Genomic DNA, 22,739 nt, shown 5'->3' with positions numbered 1-22,739 from the left:
TCAGAACATGAACTGGGGGTGGGAGTTATGACGTGGCAAAGGGGGCTGGTAGTAAGTGGTGTTTTTCCACTTGTCCTTTTTCTTGCCGTGTCTTTGCCTCGCATTCCATGCACTTGGACCTGAGAGCTGCCCCTAAGATAATCTCTCTGACAAGGACCATCCAGTAGTGCACAGCTGTAGGGGAGGGGAGGCCGGTATGTGGAATGGTATTTTCCCAGATAAGAGGGGCTGGTTGGCGCTAACCGGTTTGGCTCAGTGGATAGAGTGTCGTCATGTGGACAGAAGGGTCCCGGGTTCAATTCTGGTCAAGGGCATGTACCTCTGTTGCAGGCTCCTCCCCGGCCCGGACCCTGGTCAGGGCACGTGCAGGAGGCAACCAATTAATGTGTTTCTCTCACATCAATATTTCTCTCTGTCTTTCCCTCTCTCTTCCACTCTCTCTAAAATCAATGGGAAAATATCCTCAGGTGAGGCTTACAAAAAAGAAGAAGAAGAAGAAAAAAGAGTTGATGGGCAGAATGGAGGTCCTGACTCAGGCCTCCCATGCCCTGATTTTGGGAGGAAAAGACATTTTCCCCTCGTGGCTTGGGGATTATCCTTTCCATTGCTCCCTGACTCGGAAGTGAGAGGTGTCCAGGGCTTTGGCTTGGGGAAATGACAGATGTTTCCCTTGGGAAAGGCAACTGAGCAGAGACTCCAGGCTAAGATGCCTAGGTTCATATCTGAGCTCCAGAGACAGTCGAGTTCTCTGTGCCTCAGTTTCCCACTCCTGAAATTGGAATAATAACAGTACCCACCTCGAGGTTGTTGTGAGGACTAAATGAGTGAGTGCATGTGAAGAACTTGGAGCAGGGCCTGGCAGAGTGATAGTGTCTATGCTGATGCTTATCGCTGGGATGGGAGGAGCCAGCAGGAGGCAAGGGACGCACTTGAGCATGGCAGTCAGCCTGTCCTCGTGTGACCCCTGGTCCCCCACTTGCCGGGCCATGGAACCCACTGCAAGTCACTCAGAGTTCTCTGGACTTTGGTGCTGCCATCTGTAGAAGGGGCTGCTGCTCACCTCACAGGATGTTATGAGCTGACGTGAGATCATGCGTGTGAGCTTAGCAGGCTGGCACATAGTAGGTACTCCATACACTTTATTTTTTAAACTCAAGAGTGGTGTCTACCTGGATCTCCTGTCTGACTTCTGAGCATCTTAGAGGTGGAGGGCAGGAAAGCAGGGGTCCTTTCTGTTCCCACTGGGCTCTCACCTCAGCCTGTGGGAGCAAGCAGGGCATCGGAGGGTTGATAAGGCCACAGGGTAGAATCCTGAAGTGCGTGGTCAGCTGGGGCCTTGGGCAGTACAAGTAGAGGGAGCAAAGGAGAAGTTAGCTTGGGGGTAAGTGACAACATGTCTGTCCCCGCAGGTATGCCTCCTCCCACCCAAGGTCCTGGGCAGCGGGCCAGCCTAGCCCAGGTTACCTCAGTTCATGATTCACTGGCATCTTCCCCGGATGTTCCACGGGGGCTGGCAGTGCCCAAGAGGGTGGCAAGTGGGCTCAGTGGGCTGGCAGCCTTAGGCCTGGGCCCAGATCTTGGACGCCCCTCCCCTGTTTAGTCGGGCCACTAGGAGGCAGGGAGACCAAAGCTGGGGGTCTGAGCCTTCCCCATCTGGGAGGCTGTCACCAGGTTGCAGGATCAGACACCTTCATATCTCTCTATCTCCCCAGCCACCTCCTGTTGGCATCAGTGAAGGGAGGGTGCGTGAGTGTGAGTGTGTGTGTGTGTGTGTGTGTGTGTGTGTGCGCGCGCGCCTACAGGTGGATAAGCGGGGCTGGGTGTGGGTGGAAGTGGGGAGGGTGAAATTCTGCCAGCCCCACCTTAGTGACCCATCATGCCACTAAAACCCAGAGACTGGGCAGCAGAGTCACCTTCAGCCCTCACTGAGGCCGGGGGAGTTGAGAAACTGTCTGGGGAAGAGCTAAAAGTGGCAGAAAACATCCTGTTTGCGAGTGCGCAGCTGGATTTAACCCTTGCAGCACTGTGCCGCCTACACCCAGTCTCCGCAGACAAGAGATCCCAGACGCCTGTCATTGAAGCCGGCCAGGCCCTGGGCCGGACCCCAGCCTACGGCCCCCAGCTCCCCTCGGCTCCTCTGTGTCCGACACGGGGTGTGGCTCTACTTCTCCGAACACCCCTCACACCTGGGGTGAGGGCTATGGAGCGGGAGTGCCCCCTTATAAAGAAGCCCTCCTCCCCCTGACACCCCCTGCGCCAGGGAAGAACCTCCAGTCCCCGCTGCCCTCACTGCTCCTTGCTACTGCCTGCCCCAGAGAGGGCTGTGCTGCCTGGCTCCCGCCCCCTCACCCCTGCCGGCTGTGACATGGCACGCCTGCCCTCAACAAGTCACTTCTGTCAGGTTTCAGTCCCTGACCTGGATTAATGTCCCTGGAAAGAGCCTCTATCACCCGCTTGTTGGGCTCCTCAGAGGACCGGCTGTGAGGTCAGTGCTGAGCTGTAAATAAAACGTTCCCTCTCTTTTCCTTTCAGAGCCCTTTTGGTCAGAAGTGTCTGCAAGACCTCCCAGAAGGGCACCCCTGGGCTCGCCTTACCTGCCCCCTGCTCCTCCAGGTGGGTGCTCCACCCTGACTTTCTGATTCCCGGGGCAGGATGGGCCATGGGGAGTGCTGGGCTTCGCACATGCGGGTTGGTCCTGTGTCAGCAGAATTCGAAGCAGCCCGCAGCTGAGGCCCAGAGACCTGCCAGAGTGGCAGTGGGGGCTCAGAGGGAGGGGCCTGCTGCCTCCCAGGCTGGGACCCCGGGGACCATCCAGCATGGTGACGTCTCCTCTCCTGCTCGCAGCTCCTCTTTCTCTCTCCTGCCCTCCAGTGTGTGCCATTCGTGGGACTGCCAGGCCCCCGGCCATAGATGCCTAGGCCTCTTTTCCACCTCTGGTCCTTGACTCTGGCTTCCTGGCATCAGCAAATAACTCCATGCAGGGCTGCATTTTCTCTCAGCTCACCCGAAAATGGTGCGTTTCACAGGAAGCCTCCGGCTGCCGGGCCCAGCCATCTGGCCTGCTTAACCCAGAGCCCCGCCAGGAGCCTTGCTGATGTCAAGTTCTCCCAGCCCTCTTGTATCGTAACATCTCCTAATGAGCCCATGTGATGCCGAACATTTCTTACACGGATTTGACTGATGTCCCCCCACCCCCACATTTGACTTCTCTTTTCCACCAGATGTTTGGGCTCTTAGATGATGCAGACTCTGTGGCAACGTCATGATGACGGGGAGTTGCAACATCTCAGCCGACCTGGGGTTAAGCCACAGGCATCCTAGACAGTTTCTCCTATTGCCCTGCAGTGCTATTGGGCCTCTGCGATCCCTGCCCAAATGTTAGATGTGTGTGAGACTCTAGTAGCCCAGGGAGCCAGCCTAGACTTGGGATGGATTATAGGGACACTGTTGACAGACCCACAGTCACTTTTTCTTTTATTTTTAAATTGTTTTAAATTTGTGAAATGTTTTATATATACAGACAGGCATATAAAACATAAAATAGTGTTTTCATAATAAGACCCCATATACTTACCACTCAAAGAAATAGATTGTGGCTACTACATAATGCCTCCACATGCCCTTTCCCATGCCCATCTCACCCCCTCAAAGGTTTCTGTTAATCATTGCATTATTCTTTTTTTTAATAGTTTATTGATTTTTAGAGAGAGAGGAAGGGAGAGGGAAACAGAAAAACATCAATGTGAGGACACAATATCCCCTTCTACTGGGGATTGAGCCTGCAACCCGAGCATGTGCTCTGACCAGGAATCAAACCTGCAACCTCTTGGTGCACAGGATAACACTCAACAAAGTGAGCCACACCAGCCAGGGCTGCACTGTTCTCTTTTAAAGTCTCTCTCTCTCTCTCTCTCTCTCTCTCTCTCTCTCCTCCCCCCTCAGTATATATAAACATTATAGTTGAACAAGTGTCAATCTAGCTGCAATAGGGAAAGGTAACATGTCACTATTATTACATTAAAGTTCCCAGGAAAAGCAGAGCTGAAGGAGAAAGTTAGGGGGCCTACCACACCTGTCTGTGATCAGGGCTCCTCTGTGCCTTTGGGACTGGCATCCCATATTCTTATCTGTCCCACTTCTTTCCCTTGGCTTGAAGCTCTTTGTGGAACTTTAAAAACATTAAATATTCGTTTTGTGCATTTTATAATCATAGTTGCTAGAGATACCTCAAGGTTTGGGCTTCTCTGGGCCTCATGTGTAAAGAGAGTGATAATAGCACTTCCCACATTGGGGTGATATGAAGATTAAATGAAATAAAACTCTCATGGGCTTTGATGTGTCAAACCCTGGCCCAGGGAGCATGTGCCTAGTCATGGAAAAGAATCTCAGAGCCTCCAAGGGCCCCCCAGAGTCTACCGCTCTCACCTCGGGGTGAAAGGACATGGTACCATGGGTGGGAGGGAGAAGGGTGCTTATCCCCTCGTAACTGGCCTTCTTTCTTATTTTTCTTCTGACCTGAGGGACCCTCCTACTGTGGGGTCAGGGGGCCACTTACACCTGTGATGATCCTTGCAAGGACTCAAATAAAACTGGGAGGCAGCAGGGTTTGAACCCATTTTAGGGAGGCCCGAGGTACCCCAGAAGCAGCTCTGAGGCTGACCGTGTTCAGGATCAGAGGCAGCAGGTGGAGCCAAGGACCCAGCGTGCCTAATGGGAGAGTGACGTCAGCTGTTTCCTGAAAATGATTTCTCTGAACTATTATAGTTTGTTCCTTCTATCTCTTTCCCCCTTTTCTCAAGTTTGAAATCCATCTCTAGATGATAATGCTTATTTATAAAAGCCATCTCTGAAAACAAAATCAGTTCTTTGTATATGACTCACATTACTCAGAAGGACATTGAAAAGAATGTGCTAAATTTATACTGGGGCGGGGGGAAGGGGGCTTGATTACCTTGGTACAGCCCAGCAGGGGCACAAGGCCCGTGGGTCCTGAGCCGGATGGCTGTGAGGAACCGGGACAGGAGTGACAAGGGCCCAGATTTGGGTGTAAGTCCTTTAATCCCTCGCCTTCAAGAACCGAGGGGATGGGAGGTCCTCTCTGCCTGTGAGGTCTAAGGCTATTGGTGGTCCTCTCCTTTTCTCCTGAAGGGGGCACTGGGCACTGGGCAACACAGAGGCCTCTCACCTGCTGCTGATGCCAGTGGAGCTGATGCCGCTGGTGCACATGGGTCCATTCCTATAGTCCTTCCTCTCAACCGTTGAAGTAAAACTCCATTCTTCAGACGAGGACAGTGGGGCACAGAGAAGCTAATCACTTCACTCAGAGTAGCCCAGCTAGCAAGTGGCAGAGGCAGCCTTTGCACCCAGGCTATGAGCAACTTCACCACAGCATCACCCACAGATTTACTTCTTGGGAAAGGGAGCCCTGCTCCTGCTCGTGACCAGGAGGGTAAGCTGGGATGTGGAGAGGCATGTAGTGAGGGCACCAAAGCGATCCTGCTCAGGCCTCAGGGAGCTGCCCAGCTGCACAGAGCTCCCGGTAGATGGGGGCAGGGATGCCTGCTGGCTCTGGCCACAACCTGCCGCTGTTCTTGCAGAGATGGAGGCGATGGCGGCCAGCACTTCCCTGACTGACCCTGGCGACTTTGACCGGAATGTGCCTCGAATCTGTGGGGTGTGCGGAGACCGAGCCACAGGCTTTCACTTCAACGCTATGACCTGTGAAGGCTGCAAAGGCTTCTTCAGGTGAGTCCTCCCCAAGGGCGGGAAGGAGGAGAGGGAGCAAGATTCCCCATGAAGAAAACCCCTGCATTTTCCATGTCTCCTTCCTTACCATGTCCATGGCACATGCCAGTTCTCACAGCCACTGGGAGCCACAGGGTCTTGGTAAGGGTATCTCCTCCCCCTCTCCTCCTCACTCCATCTGTGTCCTCTGACCCTCCAAGAAAATACCTTCTTGAGGTCACTGTGCAGGTCCCCATCTTTCCATTACCCCCTGACCCACAGCGCTCTGCACTAACCCATTGTCTGTCCTTCCCACTGAACTTCCTCCCCAGTTGACATTGGCAGCTTTCTAATCCACGAGACAGGCATGTCCTTGGGGGAGCCCAACACCTTGACCTCAGAGCTTGCCCTCCCCTCCAAATCAAACTATTTCTTGGAATGAGGGAACCTGCACCCCTGGCCGGACCTCCATAGCTGATCTGTGCCGTGTCCTCCTTCCTCTGTGGCTTGCTTGTCCCGGGTTGGAAAGCCGGCTTCAGAATGCCCAGGCAGTGTCAGTTTGGTGTCGTGTTTGGTCAGTGCCAGTTTCTCTACCAGCTGCCTCTTCTCCTTCTCTGTGAGCGCAGCATTACCAAAGGGATTGGTATGGGGAAAGTACTGGTAAGGGAATGAAGGAGGTTCCCATCCAAAGCCAGGGAAGGAGGATGGGAACGTGATGAACTACAGCATGGGACTAGGAGCCGTGAGGAACTGGCACTGGGCATATAGTGGAGGGAGAGAAACCTGAAGAAGGTATCCAGAAAGGAGCTCTATGCAGGAGTCTTGAGTGGAGGTAGGCAAAGGGCAGGGCAGGGCTGCAGCCACCAAAGGCGGAAAGAGCAAACCGAGTCCAAAACAAGGACACGGAGGTCAGCCTGGTTCTCTGAAACTGCAGGACTCAGCTTGGAGGACAGCGTGACTTGGAGGACAGCGTGAACCAGAGGCCCCGGGACCTGTGTGGATCCCCGCTGGCTCAGGGGCTCCTGGGCTCTCTATAAACACATGCTCCAGCTCACCTGCCCTCTGTCCCGGGAATCAGCAGGCCTGGAGTTTCATTGCCTTGAGTAATCGCTGGGCAGCGGGGTTTCTGTGGGTGCTAATTGCCTGTTTGGCCTGGCACGGGATGCCCCGCTTGGCTTCCCAGCAGCCTGCTCCCCAGCTTGGGGAACCAGACCAGCAGCATCGCTGGCTCTGACTCTGTTGCCACGTCTCTCGTTCCTCTGGCCTGAAGCCTGCACTTCCTGCGGGGTGGGCCTTCCAGAGCCCAGGCCGAGGGTACCAGGAGCCTTTCCTGTGAGGGCCTGGGGATGAGGAGCTGCTCCTGAGTGATCATGGGGGAGTCTGGGTGCAGGTTAGGGCCTGCTTGCTATCACGAAACCAGTCAGAAATGTGTGAGCTGTGTAGCTGGTCATGCCATTCGTTAACTGTATGTTCTTGCTCAAATCTCTTGACTTTTCTATGTTACAGTTACTTCAACTAAACCACATGGTACATTAATATATAATCCCTCTACTATGTACAGTTAATCTGAGGATTAACAGGATTATATATAAAAGTGCTTTGAAAAAAACATAAAGTGCAAGATAAGTATATTATTTTTAGTGTCATGGGTCAACACTGATGTTCTTAGTAGAACGCCTCTCTAATAAAATAAACAAAAGTTTCTCCAGCCCTCCACCCTCCTTTTGTGTTTTCTTTCACACATTCCCTCATCAGATTTTAATGAGCATCTATGATCCAGACATTGGCTATGAGCTACTAATATGGAGACTCTCACCTTAGGTCACATCTCACCAAAGGTCTGCAACAGCTCTTGGGGCTGTTTGATTAATTATGGACACCCCCCCACACACACACAAGTCCCCTTTCTTCCCAGCCACCTACTACTGGGTTCAACTCTGGAAGATAGGACCCTCAGGTGGCTGCTGGTTGGATTATGGCATGTTGGAGGTCAGTTCCTCACTAGAGTAGCTCGAATTTCTGTGCATCTGTGCTTGCTGCCCTCAGAAACACCTGTAGGCTCTGAATCCTTGGGACAAGACTGGGTGAGGCATCTGGGTGGAGGGAGGATGGGTTCTCTCATGCCAAGGGCCAAGTGTGGGAAATGACAAAATGGACAAAGACGGTAGCCACCACTGACACTGGGATTAGGATTTCACAGACAAAAGTGACAAGGGATTCTCGAGCAACAATTTGAACTAGACAAAAACAGCATGCTGCCCATAATGCCAGGACTTGCAGGCAGGGGTTTTGGCCATGAGCCAGGAATATACTCTAAGGAATCTTGGAGAGAGGAGCTAAGGATGGCATATGGTAGCAAAGTGTGTCCACAGGCAACACAGCCACACTGTTGGTGTGTGGTGACATGGATGGCTCTGGGTCTGTTATCTTGTTACCTTGTCCTCGGTCTGCTTGTATCTTTACTGTCCCTGTCTTGATGACTGAGCCTGGCTGCACTATCTGAAGTGTCAACATCTCTGTTGGGGTTTAGTTTGAGTTTTGTTTGATAAACACACACACACTCAGAATCGATCCTCATTATTTGTGAATTCTGTATTTGCAAATTTGCTCACCTGCTAAAATTTACTTGTAACCTCAAAATCAATACTTGCAGCAATTCTGTGGTCATTTGTGGGCATGTGCAGAGTGGTAAAAAGTTCGAGTCTCCCAATGCACACATTCCCAGCCAAGGGCCATGTTGTTCTGCCTTCTGTTCACTTCTTGTGCTGAACAAGTGTCCTTTTTGCATTCTACTTCGTGACAAGTGTCTTGCATATGTGTGCTTTGTGCTGGTGATTTCACTCTTTCAGATGGCCCCCAAGCCTGGTGTGAAGTGCCGCCAAGTATTCCCAAGTGCAAGAGAGCTGTGAAGTGCTTTACAACGAAAATACATGTTAGATATGCTTTGTTCACACATGAGTTCAATATTAACAAACCAACAGCATATACACTGAGTGGCCAGATTATTACGATCTCTGAACACATAATAATCTGGCCACTCAGTGTGTGTGTGTGTGTGTGTGTGTGTGTGTGTGTGTGTGTATACATACATATATATATATATATATATATATATATATATATATATATATATATTAGAGGCCCGGTGCATGAATTCGTGCATGGGTGGGGTCTGGCCAGCCTGGCCAGGGGGAAGAGACATGGGCGGTTGACCAGTCTGCCTATTGGTCGAACTCCTGGTCAAGGGGACAATTTGCATATTAGCCTTTTATTATATAGGATATACACTGAGTAGCCAGATTATTATGCGTTCAGAGATCATAATAATCTGGCCACTCAGTGTATATTAAATACAGGTGTCTTTAAACAGAAAACACACACATAACAAGGTTATGTATTGATCAGTTGACAAAAACGTTGTGATTGGAGGCTCACAGGCTAACCCTGTATTTCCTCTGGAAGCCGTGGTTCAGTATTCCCTAATTCAGTGTTATAGTTGACTTTATAGAATGTAACTACTCGCAAAACAAGAATGGACTGGCTTTACGTAATTTATCCTTTTCTCTTTTCCTCTCCCCCTACTTCTCCTTTGCTTCATTCAAATCTACTTAGTATTCTTCCATTTTAGTTTAGTTCAGATAGTTGTTTGGGAATCCCTTGTCACTAGGTCTGTGAAATCCTGATCCCAGTGTCAGTGGTGGGTACCATCTATGTCGAGCACTGCAAGCTTGGGAACACAAAGATAAGGCAACCAAGTCCTTCCTCTCAAGGAGTTCACCCAACCCTTTCAAGCCAGTTCTCAAGGAAAGAGCATCACTTTAGTGCTGGGTCACTGGCTATTTTTCAAGCCCTGGGGACCAGTAATCCTGTTTGACCATTAGTGTTTAATTGACTTCTAAGGTAGGCAAACTAAACTGCTCTAGGAGCTCGTTGTGGTCATCCCAGCAGGTCCAAAACTCATAATCAAGCTCCTAGGGGAAATACAGGGTCAAGTTCCTGTGCGGTTCTGATCACAATAGATCAATACATAACCTTGTTTTTTTGTGTGTTTTCTGTTTAAAGGCACCTTATTTAATACATACTGTTGATTTACTAACATTGAACTTATGTCTGAACAAAGCTTATCTAACATGTATTTTCCCTGTAAAGCACACCACAGCTCTCTTGCACTTAGGAACACTTAGGTCATCCCAGCAGGTCCAAGACTCACAATCAAAGTGAAGTGTGATTATGAAGACTGGACAGTTCTATTGCTGTATGGTCAGGAATTAGAGACAGTTGTGAGCCAGTCCTCCTATAAGCTAATTCATGTTGCTCCTGCTTCCTGCTCCTCGGGAATACATGAACATCCTCAGAGAAAGATGGCATGTCCAGTGCATGGGCAGGCTTGTAGATGGTTATATGTCTTGTCTATACATTGAGTGGCCAGATTATTATAATCTCTTAACGCATAATAATCTGGCCACTCAGTGTATATCCTAACAATAAAAAGCTAATATGCAAATTGTCCCCTCGACCAGGAGTTTGACCAGCAGGCAGGCCGGCCAACCACCCATGTCCCCTCCCCCTGGCCAGGCTGGCCGGACCCCACCCATGCACGAATTCACGCACCAGTCCTCTAACACACACCACACACACACACACACACTGAGTGGCCAGATTATTATGCATTCAGAGATCATAATAATCTGGCCACTCAGTGTATGTTAACAACCAGAGCGTAAATAAGGGCCAGAGGGGAAAATATGTGGGTCTCCTGCAAAGTATATTATGTAGTGGATGACCTATAGGGGTGCATGAATCTCTGGTCATGAAAGGCTCTGTCCAGGCTCTAATATAAAGGGAAAGGTGTAAAGAACAGAGAAGAAAACCAGAGGGATCCCTTGATAGAGAGAATGAAGATTATGGTGAAGTTTAAGAGGCTGTCCTGGAAGGCGAGACTGAGAAGCAGGTCACTGTTTGCCTCTCCATCTTGTCTTCATCCTTCCTGTTAATCTCTCCTTAATCAGAACACTGTGAAGCTGTATGTTGCAAAGTGCCAAGTGAACAAAGGCAGTGTGGAGAAATGCCTTCTCAATTGCTAGCCCTGAAGTTCTCAGGGACCTTGTCAGTTAGGGCTCTTGTAGAGTGCAGGGGGGCAAAGGGAAGGCTGATGAGGATGCAGGAACACAAGAAATGTGCTTTCAGGAAGTTTTCCCAGGTGATATTTGTAGAAGTTGTGATGTGAAGGGAAGCAGACACGTAGGACAGGTGTCCAATGACTTAAAACTCAAAGTGCTTAAATGTCAATGGGGTAAATAAGTAGAGAGGAGGGGAGGAGCGGCCGCACAGGCCATTCAATGGGCACAAGTGAATGAGTCACCAAGAAGTCAGTGCTGCTGGGAGAACTTTGTCCAGGTCAGCTTGGCCTCCCGCCACAGCTGCTCAGGGGTGTGAATGGAAGGAACAGGGGTGGGGTGGGCACTTTCTCTATGGATGGGCTCAGAGCGATGTTGGACGCTTGGGTAGAGAAGGCCAGACTATTTGGAAAGGGAAGATCACTGGAGTTGTCAGGAAAGGCCGCTGCAAAGAGGTGAGGAAGACCTTACATTTCTTTTTGGCCAGTGTTTTGTTTCTTTAGGAACTCAGCACTTTTCTCAGGGCGCACTGGCATGAGTCCACTCTGCACTGTGGTAATGTAGGGCCGGCAGAGAGAACGGCCAGATGTTACCCCACACTTCCAAGCCGCACAGCTCAGGTATGCCTCTGTCCATGGCTTGTGAGTCCAGAGGAGTCCTTTAAACACGCTCTTGGGCTGTTGGCGGCATATGTTTGCTGCTCTCTCTGCGACTGAGATCTGGGAGATTCATGATAAGGACCATGTTATGTAAGAACCCCAGAGGCTTTGGAATCAAACAGAACTTGACTCTAATCGCAGCTTTCACTTTTATTAGCTGTGTGACAAGAAGCAAGTGATGTCACTTGGGCCCTTTCTTATCACCTGGAAAATGGGGATAATCCCTATTCTGGAAGGGTGCTGAGAGCCTTGGAGATAATATGTGAAGGACTGGCATGAGAAGCTCTCAGTAAGCGACAATGATTATTTCCCTTCCCAGTGACTTAGTTTCTGAGAACAGGTCATCCTTTGCTCTCCTCTATCATGGACCCTGGGATGCCCGTGACTATGACGTGTCCGCGGGGATCTCTGAGAAAAGGTGCCTGCACAGGAGTTAACTATCAGGTGTGAAAAAGGAAAGGCTGGGCCAGGAGGCTCTAAGCGACCTTTACTCCAGTCAGAGGCTCCGTGGAAACTGGCTGGTGCTCAGGGAAACTGGACAACCGTCGCTGTAACTCCCACAAGGGCTGCGGGTCTAAGACATCAGGAGCAGAAACATAAAAAGCAGCAGCATGTTTGAGTTTCTGCTGCCTGCAGAGCCCTGGTGTTGGCTCCCAGGTCTCAGGTTCTCGCTGGGATGGTGCAATACCGCCTTCTGCAGCCTCCGGCAGCACTCCCTCCCCCTGCCTCTCCCTGCCCTTAAGTGAGTGTGTACTTTGTGTCCAGTCCTGCGTCCTTTACTTCATCCTTACACCCTCTCTGTAGGGTTGCTTTCATTTTACAGATGCGGAAACTGAGGCCTGGGGAGGTTAAGTAACATGTCCAGGGTTGTGTATCAGGATTTAAACCCAAACAGATCAATCTAACCAAAGCTGTACTTCTTTTATTTTATTTATTTAACTAGAGGCCCGGTAAATGAAATTCGTGCATGGGGGGGGCGGGAGGTGTCCCTCAGCCCAGCCTGCACCTTCTCCAATCTCGGACCCCTAGAGGGAAGTCCGACTGCCCGTTCCCAGTCGGACATCCCTCTCACAATCCAGGACTGCTGGTTCCCAACCGTTCACTTGCATGCCTGCCTGATTGCCCCTAACCGCTTCTGCCTGCCAGCCTGATCACCCCCTAACCACTCCCCTGCCAGCCTGATAGATGCCTAACTGTTCCGCTGCCGGCCTGATTGCCCCTAACTGCCCTCCCCTGCCGGCCTGGTCACCCCCAACTGCCCTTCCTGCTGGCCCGGTAACCCCTAACTGCCCTCCCTTGCCAGCCTGGTCACCCCCAACTGCCCTCCCTCCCCTGCAGGCCTGGTTGCCCCTAACTGTCCTCCCCTGAAGGCCTGGTCCCCCCCACCTGCCCTCCCCTGCTGGCCTAATCGCTCCCAACTGCCCTCCTCTACAGACCTGGTCCCCCCCAACTGCCCTCCCCTGCAAGGCCTGGTCTCCCCCAACTGCCCTCCCCTGCTGGCCTGATCACCCCCAACTGCCCTCCCCTGCAAGCCTGGTCCCCCCCAACTGCCCTCCCCTGCAGGCCTGGTTCCCCCCCCCCCAACTGCCCTCTCCTGCAGGCCTGGTCCCCCCCAACTGCCCTGCCCTGCAGGCCTGGTCCCTCCCAACTGCCCTCCTCTGCCAGCCCGGTCACCCCTAACTTCCCTCCCCTGTAGGCCATCTTGTGGCAGCCATCTTGTGTCCACATGGGGGCAGCCATCTTGTGTGTTGGAGTGATGGTCAATTTGCATATTACTCTTTTATTAGAGAGGATTTTTTTTGGGGGGGGGGACATTAATAACCAAATTTTAATGAACTTCCACTAAAAGAACTTCAGCAAGAGGGGAGATAAAGTTCAGTAATCTCTTAGTAAACATTTTTAGCGTAACAGTCCTTGTGACCAGATACTTTAAAAATTCAAGCTTATAAACACTGTTGCTTTGTATTCAACTGGTGTCCACTAAAAACAGGATAATAAATGGAAATACATGTTCTTATAGCATTTCCACAGGAAATGTTCATATTCTTCATGATGTTCTAAATCATTGAACAGTTACATATGCTACATGAACTAAAACACAGGTATTCTTCATTGCACATTTCAAAGTTGGGAGGAGGCTGTATCCAAAAGTTTAAATAAAGTTAGTTTTTAGACCCAAGCTGCCCCGGGCAGTGTGCATTTTTGAGCCAAACAATGAAAAAATACCATTTCTCCCTTTAAATAAAAATCACCTTGTGCTTCTTTTTAAGTTGTTACATAGTTATAGTGGGTGGTAGATTTTTTTGGTTTAAAAAAGCAAACCCCTGCGTATGTTTTTTCTTTTTTTTTAAGATGCAAACAGTTCCAAAGGACATTAGTGAAAAAGTAAGTCCCTTCTCAGCCCAGTTCTCAGGCCCCTATCTCCTGCCCAGAAGCTGTCACTGTTACCAGCTCAGATTAGTTATATAAAAGTGTGGGAGGGGCAGGTATATGCTACTCGCCATTCTGTGTCTTGCTTTTATCTGGTGAAGAACGCTTCTTCAAGCTTGTTCCCGTTCCTCCTGTGTCCTGCCCACAGCCACCTCCTTCTGTACGTTGCACTCGGCCTCCGTGACCAGGCCTCCGCTGCTGGGCGTTTAGGCTCCGTCCTCGGCTTCTCCGTGCCGCGGTAACCACCCTCTGCACGTATCTTGGGGCCCATGGGCTGAATTACCCACAGGATGAATTCCTGGAAGTAGACTTACTGTGTTAAAGACTCTGTGCCTTTTACATGGTGGTGGATATTGCCAAACTGCCCTCCAAAAAAAAAAAAGGCCTGTGCTCTTTACTTCGTTGTTAACCTACCTTCTGTTAAAGTTGATTTTTTTAAAAATCACCTGCTGAGAACGCTTGGGTGCCACCACATACAAACAGCCATGTAGGTTCCACCTGTCAGACCACATTGGTCTTTCCTGTCGGAAGCTCCAGCCACCAGGCTCCTGTATGCAGACCAGGTTCTGAGATGTCTGTGACACTCAGAGCAGCAGCAGAGACAAAGCCCAGAGCTGGTACTTGGCCCCAGGCTCAGGTTTTACAAGTTGTGTCTCTGCTGGCAGGGTCACCTCCTGGCAAAGGACCCTGCTGTCCCAGGCCCGAGCCCCAGGCACTTGATGCTTTTGTGACCTGCTTGTCTCTCGTGCCTTGATGAACTGGTCTCTGGCATGAGATTGGGCCCATGTCCTCTCTCACCCCTGACTTTCTAGAAACGCGTCTATATTTAGCCCTGTTGCACCGCCCCTACCCCCTTCCTGAACTGGGGTATAATTGCCAACCGTCCAGAAGATGACAGGGTCCAGGCTCAGAGCAGCAAAGGCTACGGGTTCCCATGGAAACGCGAGGCTCTCGTTTCTCAAAACCGAACCAGCTCACCGGCAATCAGCGTTGGGAAGAAGGCAGGGCAGGGTGTGCCTCTCCAGGACAGAGCACAGAGCCAGGCCTGGCCAGTCTTGCTGCCCTGACTCCTCGTGGGCATAGGCTAGATGACAGCCACAAGTGTGGAAGTGTCCTTAGACGGCAGGAGAAGAGCTAGGACGTGGAGCCCGCGGGACCTGTGTCCCGGCAAACAACCGTGCTGGGCCAGACACACCTGAGGGGCAGCTCTGGGATCTGGGCTCCAGGAAGGACCTGGGGCTGCCTGTTGAACTGGCGAGGGAGCTTCCCATCCCCCAAAGCTGACCCACTCCAGAGCCTGATGATGCTCCAGGTGATGGGTAAACTCCATCTTCCCTGCTACCGTTCCAGGGCCTGTAGAGGAGCATGGGAAGAGCTGCTTAACTGTGTTTTTTTTAAATAATAATTGAAGAGCTTCATAAGTTTATAGGCGACTTTCTGCATTGCTCAAATAATGCAAGGCAAGGTGTGGCAAAGAGTGAAAAGCACGGGTGGCATTCTCACCACAGGCCTGGGCCCTGCTGTGAGATAATGTGCCTGGCCCGGGGACTTTCAACATTTTGCTTTTCTCCCTCCCTCTCTCTTTCCCTTTCCCCTGCCTCCTCCTTCTTCTTCCTCTTCATTTCTCCTTCCTCATCTTCTTCCTCCTCCCTTCCTCTCAATACTCCTAGGCCTCAAACTGCAACTATAAAGCTGGAAGCAAGGGCACTGCTTTTCCACAGCCGGGGCTGGCCAGAGGCCTTGGCTCCTGTGTCTGGAGGTGGCCTGTGTGTGCTCTCCTGGAGCCCATGGCCCAGAGAATGAACAGGAAGATCGCTGAGCCTGACAGGGCAGTGGGTGGGAGGACATAGCCCCTCAGCCCCCGGGGGAAATGCCCAGTTGTAAAAAAAAGAGGGGGGAAGGGAATGAGAGTTTGCTCTGAATTAAAAACTTCTGGTCTTTGAGTAGATTTAGAGAATTATGGGCATTCTGGGGGCTTGAGCATTTGTGGTAACAGGTGGAGCCTCGAGAACCGCAAAGTGGAAAGGATTAAAGGGGGGGGGGGGGGGCGGGGACCAAACTCACGTTCCGGAGTGAGAGAGATGCCCTGTGGTGATGATAGCATGTCATTCCGGGGTAGCCCTCACAGTGCCCAGAGTACTTCCACACTCTCCTGTCCCCCTGGGAAGCTGCTGGGAGGAATGGGGGCTCAAGGAGAAAGGTTTCCTATTTCCATAAAGGTGGGCAAACGCCTGCTATACAGTGTTTCCCAGGGTCGTCACCACAGGGGCAGGACACAGCCTTGGGTGGCCTGGGCTCGGGGCTAGACCACCCCCAATAGCCCAGGCTACTCCACCTCCCTGAATAGCCTGGTCTGCTGGTTGGCCTCAGGTAATGAGGGTTGTGGCAGGAGGGACAGGGGCCAATGCCAAAACCAACAACAGCTACTTCCTGGACCGCTGGGTTGTCCTTCACCTTGACTGTGCTCAAGGGCCAGCTGCTCAGAGCCCCTTTTGCCTGTGGGCTCAGCTTCATGGAGCACATTGAGTTTCTGGGGATGAAGTAGCACCTTCAATCCAGGAAGCTAAACGCTGAGCACCACATCCCTGAGGATTCCAACTTGGGAGCCTTCACTTCCTGCTGACTCGCCTCACTGATGAGTTTCTTTACATCAGTGGTCCCTTCCCTGAAACAAGGGGGTGCACTAACAGTCTCTGGCCCCTGAGGGTCTTAGGGACTGTGACTGCCAGCAAAGCTGGTCCTCTGGCCTCTTCTCCCCTATCTCTAGGATCAGGTTGGCTTGGCCCCCATGTGTCAACTGAGTGTGTTTTTCCTGAACCCCCTGTACGTTCTAGTGAATGTGAACAGTGAGTCACTTTTCACCAAGAAACATGAGTGTGTGCCTTCTGGGGAAGATGATGTCATCAGCTCATCTCCGGGAAAAGGAGAAGGTCAGGCCTGGGCCTCCAGTTCTAAGGCTTAGTGCCTCGGAGGATGCTACTCAGGGAGAAAATGATTCTGCCATCGTCTTTCCCAGCTGAATCCCGCCACCTGTCCTGGGGGGAAAGTGGGGCCTCCCCTTGCTGGGGCTTGGAGGGGGCGGGGGAGTGAGAAAAGCCTCTAAGACACAGGTGTGGGAAGCCCCTCAGAAGGTGGCTTTGGTGCAGCCTCCCCTGTGGGATGGTTGGCAGCGGGAGAGGAAGCGGAACCAGGAAAATGCGTTTGCACACATAGATACAAGTTCGCGGTGGAGACCAGGTGGGTGTTGGCTTCCTAGCCGAGAACCTTGGACAGTTTTCTGTTCTTACAGAACCTTTGTTTCCTTGCCTTTCAGAAAACCAAAGCCAGACCTTAGCCCCCCCCCCCCCCGCCCCCCACCTGGCCCCTTCTCCTTCTGGACAGATTATGTGGATGTCTAAAGCTATGGTTGGGCTCTCCCCGCTTCTCCCTGCGCCTGTGCACACGTCTTTCCCTGGATCGGGGGTGCCCTACCCCAGCCTTCCAGATCTCTGGACTCTAGGAAGTAAAGGCCGCGACTAGCATCCTCACCTCTCAAAATGGCTCTGTAAAAGCAGTGCGGGCTACTTTGCAGATTTCAGTATTTAAATTTTTTTTTACTCGGTTAATTCACTAATATATTTCCTGTGTAATTAACAAGAAGAGTGAGGGGTAGAGTGCTGTAGAAGTAAATGAAGCAATGATGGGAGCAGAGCAGACAGGGAGAGGAGGGCACGGCTGCCACGGTGCGGGGCGGGGAGGTCACTGAGAGTGGCCCGGTCCTCTGGGGGAGAAATGTACATCCGGGGCCTCGTGGGCGGGTTCCTGCTGTCACAGCAGCCAGGACGGAGGCGCTAGAAGGTGGGTGACCCCGTGGGGGACGTGCCCTCTCTCGGCAGGCGCAGCATGAAGCGGAAGGCGCTGTTCACCTGTCCCTTCAATGGGGACTGCCGCATCACCAAGGACAACCGCCGCCACTGCCAGGCCTGCCGGCTCAAGCGCTGTGTGGACATCGGCATGATGAAGGAGTGTGAGTGTCCAGGGGCCAGGGAGGGGGTCGGGGCGGGACTGGGGGCAGAGGGATCTCCGGCTGCTGTGTATGCAGGTTTGGCCAGAGAGGTGTGCCCGCCCTTTCCCCGGAGCTGCTGGCATCCTGGCATCCGGGCCAGCAGCCTGGGGAGGGTGGCCGAACCGCCAGGGTGAAAGCCTCTGTGTGTATGGGTCTTGGAGGCCAGGAGGAGCCCTCCCGTGAGGCTGGTGGGAGGGAGAGGCCAGGCACTGCCTTCCTGAGCTCCCAGGTCGGTCTTCCTCCAAGATGTCATCACTGTGCTCACAGCTCCCTGGATCCGAGGGGAAAGAATGAGGCTCAAGGACCCCGGGGTGCTTTGGCCTTTGGGAGAGGGGCTGCTGTGGTGGGGGCGGGGAAGAGTGGTGGGGAGAATGAATGTTCAGAGCCTGGCTGGCATGAGGGTCCGCCCCACCCCAGCCTTCCAGCCTCTGGCCCTGGGAGCCAATCGGAGGGCTGGTGCCCAGGGGATACTGGGTGGAAAGATCCTGTGAGGGGAAGCACTGGACTCTCGGATGACCCTCTAGATCCAGACAGAGAAAGAGGGGCAATCCTACAGGACATTCTGTCCAGCTCTGGGGCAGTTTCAGATGTTCTGACCCCTGGACTTTGCATCTGAGCTCTGGTACCAGTTACTTGGTAACCAGAGTAGACACTGAATTCAGTGGATCCTGGGAGGGGCTAACCAGCGCCTTCGGGGGCTCAAGGCAAGGGCACTGAGCTGGCCTGGGCATGGGTGCCCTCTGTACATTCAGCCCCTGCTTTGCCACCTGCTCACTCCTGTCTGCGATCTGCACTCGACCCTGGGACAGGGCCTAGGCCCTCTAGGCCATAGGCCTGAGGAGGTTGGGGAGGCGCGGGCGCTAAGACACAGGCCCCCCTGGCGGCCCCCCTGGCTATGGGACTGTTTATTTGGGGGGTGGGGGGAGCAGGTATAAGGAAGATGTATCTGGAACAAGAGGAAAAGTCACATACAGGGCTGAGGGGATGGGAAATTTCTTCCTTGATGGGAAAAAAAACAATCTCCGTTGCTGAGAAACAGAGGCAGAGTGGAGGCCCTCACCTGGGGCCCCTCCTCAGGCCTTGACAGGGTCCCCTGTGGCAGGTCTCAGCCCCGCACTGCGGATCCCGGCTCCCCAGACAGCACTGGCAGCCCTGGAAGGAGCTTCCAGGCCCTGCTCCTCCTCGCCCCCACGAGAGCCTGCAGGCCCCGACTTGCTCATCGCTCCGTGCCCAGGCCCCTGCCCCGCCCGGCTCCCGTGTTTATCCTGGAGCGTGCAGGCTGCAGGCCTGGGTGCCTCCTGGGCTTCTCACGCGCTGGCTCAGTGCGGCCTGCTCCGTGTGAGCTGGTGCTGGACACCAAACCAGGTGCAGCCGCAGCCCCTGCTCCGCCCCGCGGAGTGTGTGCGCAGCCTCCAGGGCGGGGAGACTGGGCTCTATGGCTCCTGCCAACCAGGAGCAGCACAGAGTAACACCGCTGGGATTCAGTAAGGCTCTGCCGCAGGAGTTCCGGTCAGGGCCGGCCTCACTGATATCCGGGGGGGGGGGGGGGGGCCCTCTCCTGTGTCTCAGGGGAAGGAGATGACTAACGGCTTGCAGCAAGAAATCCTCTGAGCCCCATGAAGGTAAAGCTATCAGGATTGGAGTCAGAAAGCAAGTTGAGACTCGACTCCAACTCGGAGTCCCCTCCTCGATCCCTCTTGGGCCCCACGGAGAGCATTGCAGCCATAGTGAGGAGCAGACCTTGAGTGGGTCAGGGGACCCCTGCCCAGGAGCACCATGTGGCCATCCTCCCCTGCCCCCAATCAGCTTTGTGCCCCAGCCATGCCAACCCTAGCCTCAGTCCTCCCCAATGGAACCCCGTGTCCCTGGTTCTGCTGTATGCCCAGTGTGGCCCATGCCCACCACTCTCTAGATGCCAGTGCAGGGAGCTACACTGAGTTAGGGATGAACCCCAGAGCTCTACTTAAAATAGAAAACTTGGCCCAGCCGGGTAGTTCAGCTGGTTGGAGCATCATTCCATACGCCAAAAGGTTGTGGGTTCGATCCCCAGTCGGGCATGTTCAGAAGGTAACCAATCGATGTCTCTATCTCTTTCTCTCTTTTCCTCTCTCCCTCCCTCCCTTCCTCCCTCTAAAATTAATAAACATATCCTCGGGTAAGAATTAAAAAAAGAAAAGAATAGAAACCTTGGCCTAGCACTAAGCTCTTAGGCCACTTTCCTGGAAGGGAAGGTCTTCCAGGGACAGATGTGGTCCCTGTCTCAGGGCGCCAAGCTTTGGGAGGCCTGTCAGCTCCCGGTCATGCCCCTGGGATCAGGAGTTCCCAGTCATATCCCTAGGATTGCTGCTCATTTATCACCAGGGCAGGCTGTTGCCCCAAGGCCTCCCTCCTAGAGGCAACTGAGTGTCAGCATTTGTAAACCATAGGACACCTGGCTCCCCAGCTGCAAACCCAGGTCCCTTCTGATGGGGCAACGGAGGTGGCCCTTCCCTGGAGGAGGCTAGGAAGGGGGAAGGGATGAGCCTGGGAACCAATGTTTATTGACCACCTACTGAGTGCCAGATGTGTCATACACATGCATTCTCTTGTTAAATTCTTCAATTCCTAAATATGTAATTACCCTTTAAGATTCAATAGATGAGGAAATTCAGAAGAATTAAAAGAACATGCCTCTAAGCCAGTGGTTCTCAATCTTTCTAATGCTGCGACCCTTTAATACAGTTCCTCATGTTGTGGTGACCCCCAACCATAAAATTATTTTCGTTGCTACTTCATAACTGTAATTTTGCTACTGTTAATGAATCATAATGTAAATATCTGTGTTTTCCGATGGTCTTAGGCGACCCTGCTAGCGGTTCTTGCGGCATTAGAAAGGTTGAGAACCACTGCTCTAAGCTAATAAGATGATGGTGTGGGCATTCTAACCTAGGTCTGTCTGTTTCCAAAGACCAGACCTATGTGCTCCAGCCCAGCACAGCCCCCAGGTATCCCCAGTGGGCCAGAGCTCCTTCATCCTGCATTCCCAGGCACTGCCTAGGGCCCTACCGATGAGCTGAAGAGAACTTTGTCCTACTGAAGTCTCCCTTTCTCTCTCTTCAAGTCCTAGTTGACTTTATGTCCTTGGAGCCCAAGAAATTTCATAGTTGAGTTCTTGCTTCTTGTAGACCAGTCCTACACAGAAGTACGTGTTCTGTTAACTTGTTTAACATGTTTACAGTTGTGCATCTTTTGCACCCAGCATTAGCACAGAGCCTGGCACATAGTAGGTGCTCAATAAATGTGTTGAATGATTGAATGTTAGCTTCCCATTTGCTTCTTTGTACCACTACATCTCCCACTGGTCTATAGATCAAGAAGATCCCCCAAACCTGATATTATCTGTGTCGTTCGTTTGGAAAACCTTTATGTCTGCTTCCCTGATGTTAGGCACCAGTGACAATTTGAAATGTTTTTAAGTTGTTTGTGCTTTCAGATCTTGCCTCCCTAACTCGATTCTCTGGCATGGGAATAACTTGCCCAAAGCTGTTTTCTCATTCAGCAAGGAACTTAGTAGGAGTCGAGAAAAGCTACTAGGAGGCCATACGGGTTTCACAAAATCCATGTACAGCAGATATTCGAATAAGTTTTATTCAACGTTGCTTCATTATAACATTGATGAAATGTGGTAGGAACTAACTCTTATTCGCATCATTTAGGATACGGTGAAACAGTTTTTTGTTATTTGTCATTTTGCTTAGTTATAGAATCTATCCACATGCTAGGTAAGTACTTAACTGCACATCTCATGCACTTTATTCTTTGGAGAGCCCATCAAATGCTCTTTCAGAACCTATTTGCTCTTATTCTAGGTCAGTGGCTTTTAACTTCAAAAAAAAAAAAAAATGTCCTCCTACATGATAGTAATGGCATTTTTAGTAGCAATTCACTGAGCAAATGATGATCTCCTACGGAATTAATAGCCCCTTAAACAAATGATGTATTTCATAAATCACAGTAGCATCTGCATATGTGAGAGACTTATGATTTATTCAGTCCTCAGACAATGTGGCCTGGAGGGAGGCCCACGGATTGGTGGCCCCTGTTTGAAACCAGCCGATCCCAGCATTTCTTCCTCTGGGACTGCACGAAGGATGGTGGTCCCTACTGACACTAGTGATCCAGAGGAACAGTGTCATACGATTAACATTGAATCTTCTTTTGAAGTAAATCATTTACAAACTTTGCTACTTTAATTAATTTTTCATACTCTTCAAATGGATTGGAACACTTTGTGTGTTCAATGCTGAGGACCAGGGCCCTACTGAGCACTTAGCCGATTCTAATCAGAGGCCGTATGAGTTCCTAGATACCCCCCACCCCTAGAACCACCCTGGCCTGGGATGAATGCCAGTCCCACCACTTGTTAGCTGTGTGACTCTGAGCAAGGTATATAGCCTCTTGGCCTCAGTTTTCTCATCTGCAATATGGGGATAATAGCACCTGCTTTAGGTGGTTCTTACAAGGACTAAATACATGTGAGTTAATATGAAAAAACAAAACCACACTTAGAATTGTACCCAGTACATAAAAACCTCTATATATGTTATCCATTTTTATTTACACTTTTTTATTGCAAAAAAACTTGATCACCAGAATTGCCAGCTCCCAACAGACTTGAAGTAACTCTTCAGGGGAGAAGGCACACTTCTAGGGGCAGGCAGCGAAAGGAAGAGACAACACATAGTTTAACAGAGAGAGGGAGACCAAAAGCCATGGAAAGCAGCA

General features: G+C 51.6%; 1 protein-coding gene across 1 annotated transcript in view; it reads left to right on the top strand.

The window, feature by feature from the left end:
- The window catches only part of VDR (vitamin D receptor), a 64,442-nt gene that overhangs the window by 18,038 nt on the left and 23,665 nt on the right, over positions 1 to 22,739 (top strand). The window contains exons 2-4 of the mRNA XM_079773602.1: positions 2,533 to 2,613; positions 5,598 to 5,745; positions 17,806 to 17,936. Of these exons, the coding sequence (XP_079629728.1) occupies positions 5,600 to 5,745; positions 17,806 to 17,936 (277 nt within the window). The 5' untranslated portion in view covers positions 2,533 to 2,613; positions 5,598 to 5,599. The remainder of the gene's footprint in view (positions 1 to 2,532; positions 2,614 to 5,597; positions 5,746 to 17,805; positions 17,937 to 22,739) is intronic.

Source organism: Cnephaeus nilssonii (genome assembly GCF_951640355.1).
Source record: "Cnephaeus nilssonii genome assembly, chromosome: 6".
NCBI lineage: Eukaryota > Metazoa > Chordata > Mammalia > Chiroptera > Vespertilionidae > Cnephaeus > Cnephaeus nilssonii.
This window is presented reverse-complemented; position numbering and strand designations above follow the sequence as displayed.